Raw genomic sequence first — 7,589 nt, 5'->3', positions numbered from 1 at the left:
CATGATCCTTAAAATAAAGATGCGTGTCAAGCAGAAAATACAGGATTACCGATCCGACAAAATATCATTACAGAGATCAATGGATGAGCATTGTAAATATTGTAAGAGTTTCTATGGAATAAGTGAAAAGGTTCGCCCAAAAGAAAGAAAACCATTCACAAAGTTGGTGTTGAGGCATACCAGCTCACCTCTGTAATGGCAAAAACCATTGTTGAAGGAGGAAACCCAGAAAGAAAGGATGATTGAGGGAAGAAAAAATGAAAAATTTGATTTTTAGAAATAAAATGATTCCAAAATAAAGAATTTGAAAGAAGAAGAGAAAAAAAAAGATCCTTTCGTGAGAATAAAATAAATGATTGTCATATTTTAGTAAATATTTCCTATTTTTAATACTTGAGAGCTTTCCCTGTCAATCTTGTACTCGGGTTATAATGATGGTTAGAATAAAAAAATAAATTAATACAAACCAGTTTATTATGCCAAATTAGACAATGATTAGAGTGTTCACTAATAGACCAGGAGACTGGGTTTCAATTCTCGATCAAGTTATAACAAAAATTAAAAAAATAAAATACTTGATGCCTTCTTGTAAAATATTAGGCATTATAAGTGGATTTAGTTTCATTGTTTGAACATGGAATTACCAGCACATAGTAAGAGTCAGTTCCGGTTTACCTTCTTGCCCACAAGGAAAACTTAGACAAGTCAGTTTTTAATAGGGGGAGGAATCCACTTCTCCAAATGAGGGACGTTTTGGATTGAAACAAATAAAAATTGCCTTAGTGATCGAGGACAAAAAAGATTAAATAGCATCAACACAGATAACACTTTTTTCGCATGTGTCTGACAAATACAAAATGAGCAACTGATAGATACCATATATGCCAGTCAGTCTAAGTCTGTATTCTTCCTATGTGTATATGTGCCACTTTGTCTTTTTTTTTTTCGACCCCCTCTGGATTGCTCTTTCTTTAGACTTCATATTGGAGTAAACAGCTTGGATTACCTTCATTTTCAGCTTTTTTTTTTTTTTTTTTTTTTTTTTTTTTTTTAATTTAGAAATACTTTAATTTATATTGCTCTGAAATTGTTATTAAATCCGAAAATGATATAATCTTTAATTTAATACTTCATTAATAACTCTATCGGAGGTTTTAAATATTGAACTTCATGTTTGCTTTTGGAAAATGATTTCTATTCTAATCTATCTAAATTATATAAATTCGCTTTTATATTACTATAATATATATATATATATACATATATATATATATACACGTATATATAAATTGCTTGGTACTTTGAAAAGTAAAACAATAATAACTGAAAAATCTATGGAGAGTAGTTGTTACTCAGATTCCAGGAACACCACTTGAGAAATCACCCAGAAAACTCCTAGTGAATAAAAATAATGAATATATAAAAGAATAAGTTGTTAAAATAAATAATCTTTGGTAAAAACTGAATCAACAAAATTTGTTTTGAAGAGAGTAGAAAAACAATTGTATCTTACAAACAACTAGAATTTTATGCCGATATGTTGAAGAATTAAACTTTTTTTTTTTTAACCATGACAATGCTCATCCAACGGTGACAATTTAGCAACAAACAGCTTTCATAAAATACAAGATATTGTGGAAAGAAGAAAGATAGTAAGTAGGGTGGAGATAGGTTCAGAGAATTAAAACCAGTATGCCCCTTCTCACACATAAACATGAAAAATATATATATATATATATATATATATATATATATATAGCCCAAATAAAAATTTGTTTCATTTTAGAATTCAAATTGAAAGCAAAATTAATGTTTCTAAATTATATTAATCATGATCAGCAAAATATTTTCTTTTAAATAAATCCTCAATGAGATAGGAAAGAAATCTTTTTCTTTAACTTAAATGCGTAGTTGGATGGGAGGCGTAGAAATATCAACCAACAGAAACCAAACAAGCAACGTAAAAGAAGGAGGGATGCGGCAATTCCAATGGTCACATTGCTCTTGTACATGACAGTAATTCACTTGAATGGCTCGGAAGAGCAAAGTGTGAGCGACAAAGAGGGTGGTCAACTTGGGAAATGAACGTGAAGACCATGAAAGCAACTCAAGGCTTTTTTTACTAAACGTAAGAAAAGAAAAAAAAAAAAAAGTGGCAAAATATTGAAAAATAAGCAAAATATATATATATATATATATATATATATATGAGAGAGACCAGACCATATTCTGCATATACAATAATATAGCAGCTTTTGATATATACACCAGGATAAAGAGAGATGAATTGATCCATGGCATGTATACACACTTGTATACTGACTATTACTGATGGACAGTGAGAGACCATATATTATTAAAAAATATTCCAACTGTTTACTACGCTGTCTTTATTAGTGCATAAAGCTTACATTTTGTTCAATGAGACTTTCAGTACCCAGCGTGTTAGTTGAAGTGATCCAAATTCATGAATGTGACCAAAAGTTTAATGACAAAATATTTCAAAAATAGTATTTTTTATTTGTTCCGTTTATGAATTTAGCTCACTTCACTTAACACTCTGCCCTGAGAAAGGTCTCATTCAATCAAATGTAGCCTATATAAAGTAATCAAGAACATAATTGGAATATTTTCTTTTTCTTTCTAATAATATTCATAAACAATTATATATATATATATATATATATATATATATATATATATATACACACTGTTAAATTTCTTGTTTATAGGATTTTATCCTACAAAATCTTACTGTAGGTATGTAATAGTGCTCAATAACAAGTGCAGTCATATATGTACCATATATTTTTATTTATGCAAACATTTTGGCTACATATGTGCAGACATGGTTAAGCTATGGGCTTATTTTGGTAAAACCTTGAAGACGAGACAAAATAAAGCTATGGTCAAAACATGTTTGCATATATGTAAACAAAATGTTTGTATAATAAAAATATATATACATATATATTAAAAATGTTTTTTTCTTTTTCCTTTTATTTTTTTTAAAGAAAATTCCATGGAGAAGGATAAAAGTTGGCTTAGTTAATACAATTGATCGTTCAACACATTGCCAAAGTAATTTCAAATGACCAGAAACTTTCATTGATTGCAGAAATCAGTGGGTAATATTAGCGGAGTCTCAAAAGTAGTTGTTGCACTTTCCAAAAGTAGAGGTTTTGGGATGGGGCAGGAGAGATTAGAAAGTGGGTGGGTTAGGTGATGAGGGTTTTGACCCTCTTTCTTCAGTCTGATTCATTTGGTTACTTCCCCCCACCCATCAAAACACTCCTGTAGTCACTCCCATGTGCCATCGTTCATGGTTGTTTCTTTCATTCTTTTCTTTGGGGGAAGAAGGGGAAGCTGGGCTTCAGCTCACTCATATTTACTGCCCAAGAAAGTGTCATCGAGGGCACACAGATTTGGCAGGCCATTGCTCCCATCCTGATATGCATGGTGCAGATACTTGTACTCTGGTTGGCTTTGGGCAAAAAGACGCAGTTCCTCTACAATAGAGTTTAAATACATAATAAAAATGAATAAGTGTTTCCAAAGAACATAATTCACAACCAACTATGATGATTAGAGATTAGAGAGACGACAAGAGAGAGACGACAAGAGAGAGACGACAAGAGAGAGAGAGAGAGAGAGAGAGACGACAAGAGAGAGAGAGACGACGAGAGAGAGAGAGAGAGAGAGACGACGAGAGAGAGAGAGAGAGAGAGAGAGACGACGAGAGAGAGAGAGAGAGAGAGAGATGACGACAAGAGAGAGAGAGAGAGAGAGAACGACAAGAGAGAGACGACAAGAGAGAGACGACAAGAGAGAGACGACAAGAGAGAGAGAGAGACGACAAGAGAGAGACGACAAGAGAGAGAGAGAGAGACGACAGAGAGAGAGAGAGAGAGAGACGACAAGAGAGAGAGAGAGAGACGACAAGAGAGAGAGAGAGAGAGAGAGACGACAAAGAGAGAGAGAGAGAGAGACGACAAGAGAGAGAGAGAGAGAGACGACAAGAGAGAGAGAGAGAGAGACGACAAGAGAGAGAGAGAGAGAGACGACAAGAGAGAGAGAGAGAGAGACGACAAGAGAGAGAGAGAGAGACGACAAGAGAGAGAGAGAGAGAGACGACAAGAGAGAGAGAGAGAGAGACGACAAGAGAGAGAGAGAGAGAGACGACAAGAGAGAGAGAGAGAGAGAGACGACAAGGAGAGAGAGAGAGACGACAAGAGAGAGAGAGAGACGACAAGAGAGAGAGAGAGACGACAAGAGAGAGAGAGACGACAAGAGAGAGAGAGAGAGACGACAAGAGAGAGAGAGAGAGAGACGACAAGAGAGAGAGAGAGAGACGACAAGAGAGAGAGAGAGAGAGAGAGACGACAAGAGAGAGAGAGACGACAAGAGAGAGAGAGAGAGAGAGACGACAAGAGAGAGAGAGAGAGAGAGACGACAAGAGAGAGAGAGAGAGACGACAAGAGAGAGAGAGAGAGAGACGACAAGAGAGAGAGAGAGAGACGACAAGAGAGAGAGAGAGAGACGACAAGAGAGAGAGAGAGAGACGACAAGAGAGAGAGAGAGAGACGACAAGAGAGAGAGAGAGAGACGACAAGAGAGAGAGAGAGAGACGACGAGAGAGAGAGAGAGAGAGAGAGACGACGAGAGAGAGAGACGACGAGAGAGAGAGAGAGACGACGAGAGAGAGACGACGAGAGAGAGAGAGACGAGAGAGAGAGAGAGAGAGACGAGAGAGAGAGAGAGACGAGAGAGAGAGAGAGAGACGACGAGAGAGAGAGAGAGACGAGAGAGAGAGAGAGAGACGACGAGAGAGAGAGACGAGAGAGAGAGAGAGAGACGAGAGAGAGAGAGAGACGACGAGAGAGAGAGAGAGACGACGAGAGAGAGAGAGAGACGATGAGAGAGAGAGAGAGACGACGAGAGAGAGACGACGAGAGAGAGAGAAGGGGGGTCGAGAGAGAGACGACGAGAGAGAGAGAAGGGGGGGTCGAGAGAGAGACGACGAGAGAGAGAAGGGGGGGTCGAGAGAGAGACGACGAGGAGAGAGAAGGGGGGGTCGAGAGAGAGACGACGAGAGAGAGAAGGGGGGGTCGAGAGAGAGAAGGGGGGGTCGAGAGAGAGAAGGGGGGGTCGAGAGAGAGAAGGGGGGTCGAGAGAGAGAAGGGGGGTCGAGAGAAAGAAGGGGGGGTCGAGAGAAAGAAGGGGGGGTCGAGAGAAAGAAGGGGGGGGTCGAGAGAAAGAAGGGGGGGTCGAGAGAAAGAAGGGGGGTCGAGAGAAAGAAGGGGGGGGGGTCGAGAGAGGGAAGGGGGGGGTCGAGAGAGAGGGAAGGGGGGGGGTCGAGAGAGAGAGAGGGAAGGGAGGGTCGAGAGAGAGAGAGGGAAGGGGGAGTCGAGAGAGAGAGAGGGAAGGGGGAGTCGAGAGAGAGAGAGGGAAGGGGGGTCGAGAGAGAGAGAGGGAAGGGGGGGTCGAGAGAGAGAGAGGGAAGGGGGGGTCGAGAGAGAGGGAAGGGGGGGGGTCGAGAGAGAGGGAAGGGGGGGTCGAGAGAAAGGGAGGGGGGCCGAGAGAGAGAGGGAGAGAGAGAGAAGGGGGGAGGGGGGTCGAGAGAGAGAGAGAGAGAGAAGGGGGGGTCGAGAGAGAGAGAGAGAGAGAGAGAAGGGGGGGGGGTCGAGAGAGAGAGAGAGAGAGAGAGAAGGGGGGGGGGGGTCGAGAGAGAGAGAGAGAGAAAAGGGGGTCGAGGCAGAGAAGGGGGGTCGAGGCAGATTATTAAAAGAAATTTTCAGAGATATTTGTAGTAGAATTAAAATACAATGATTTATTTAATAACATAATTCATACAAAGTGGAACATACATTTATAAACTTCAAACGATAGATGATGTAGTTCTGAATAGTTTGGTTAAAATAACTAAAGGTTTTGCTTTCTGATTTTATGTGCATGAGCAGTTCAACCTGCATTTGTCTCTCATGAGTTTTTTAAGCTGTGATTATTTTGCATGATAAATGTGTATGTACTATTCAACCTGTTAAATAACATCATATATGCTTATAACAGATTTCTTGGAAAATGTACTGAAAAAAAAAAAAAAGACACTCTCTTATAAACATATGAAAAGGCTCCCAGTTATTTGGTGCTAAGTATTTAACATGTTTTTCATTGGCTTATTTTTAGTTCTTTTCATTAGATACAAAATATAAGATTTTAAAGGCAATTAGGCAACTCCCGTTTTTGTGCCAATATATTTTAATAGTTGCATACACCTTTTAAATGATAAATTTACAAAGAACAAAAGCAAGAATAACTGCTTACCATATGTGATTTTTCCGTCTTTGTCAGAATCTACTGCTAAAAACAATTGCTCAGTTTCTTCGTTTGTCATCCGGAACATTTGTTTGAAAATGTAGGTTACATTCTGACGAGTGACAAATCCCTCTTGGTGATGGTTATATAACTGTAATGTAGCAAAAAGCAATATATGTATATAAAATAAGGATTGGGAAAAGAGATATTACATGAAAATAGGTTTTATTCAAGTCATCTTTTGGCCCCAAAATTCCTCTTACTCTTCTGATATGTAATCATTAATATTCATTCAAAGTAGTTACAAATAAACAAGGTAAAATTAATAAGATTCGGGGGTGAAAAAAAAAAAAATTTGAATACATGCGAGAGAGGGATGAGAAGAAGAAAATATATGCAAAATGAAGGAAGAGGTAAAATCCCCAAATTTAAAAAGTAACAAAAAACAAAAAATAAAAAAATATTTTAAAAAATATGGCATTCTTGGTTGGTTTAGTGTTAGATACTTGTTTTTTTTATTAACAATAATAGCAACATAAGTGAATTTAAATACAGCAGTGGCTACTATTAATAAAAACAACAAAATTAACTTAATATTTAAGCATTTTACCACTGAGCTAAAAATATGTACAGTTCTTACCATGTATATTTTTAGCTCAATCATAAAATTCCAGACTACAGACAATGTAGCTGTGAGTCTGATCCTTGCCAAAGTCAAGCCAGGTTGATGACTACTATTTAGCAAGAAACGTGCATCCATGGATAACTTTTATGCATGTAAAAAAAATTAATATATTTTTTATCCTTCAAGTACAACCAAACTTTTACTTAAAACAATAAATTTTAATTATTTTAATGAGTTTTAGCATTTAAATACATACCTTACAACAATATTGCATAACACTTGCCACAAATTCAATCTACTAAGGAGATGATTTAGAAAAGGTTTTTACCTGTAATGTCATTTTGATTGTATCATCAACACTTGCTGGTCCGGATACAAGACAAAGGCTCACCACATATTCTCGGAAATCAATTTTACCGGATTCAACCTAAACAGGGAAAATAAAATATGTTACAATTTCAGAAAAAAAATTGTAAAATGTTCACATTTTTTTCTTAATTCAAAATGATGAAATTTTCATAAGGATGGCCCTACTGTATTTTTAGCATCCATACTATGGTCGTATTGAAAGGAACAACTTTTGGCTTGATATTGTTTCATCATATGGAGGCCACCCCTTTGCTAAACAAACAAAACAATAGACCAAGTA

At 37.4% G+C, this 7,589-nt stretch overlaps 1 protein-coding gene across 2 annotated transcripts in view; it reads right to left on the bottom strand.

Moving 5' to 3' along the window:
- Positions 1-3,341: 3,341 nt before the first annotated feature.
- Positions 3,342-7,589, bottom strand: part of LOC145297641 (lysophosphatidylcholine acyltransferase 1-like) — a 306,578-nt gene continuing 302,330 nt past the window's right edge. For both annotated transcript variants that reach the window (XM_080143748.1, XM_080143746.1), the window contains exons 11-13: positions 7,269-7,367; positions 6,325-6,466; positions 3,342-3,509 (exon numbers count right to left, since the gene is read on the bottom strand). In XM_080143748.1, coding sequence (XP_079999874.1) covers positions 3,379-3,509; positions 6,325-6,466; positions 7,269-7,367 — 372 coding nt within the window. In that variant the 3' untranslated portion in view covers positions 3,342-3,378. The remainder of the gene's footprint in view (positions 3,510-6,324; positions 6,467-7,268; positions 7,368-7,589) is intronic.

The sequence above is a fragment of the Euprymna scolopes genome, chromosome 18 (assembly GCF_053919585.1).
Source record: "Euprymna scolopes isolate OS-2025 chromosome 18, ASM5391958v1, whole genome shotgun sequence".
In the NCBI taxonomy this organism is placed as follows: domain Eukaryota; kingdom Metazoa; phylum Mollusca; class Cephalopoda; order Sepiida; family Sepiolidae; genus Euprymna; species Euprymna scolopes.
The sequence above is the reverse complement of the archived record's forward strand: the minus strand, read 5'-3'. Positions and strand labels throughout refer to the sequence as shown.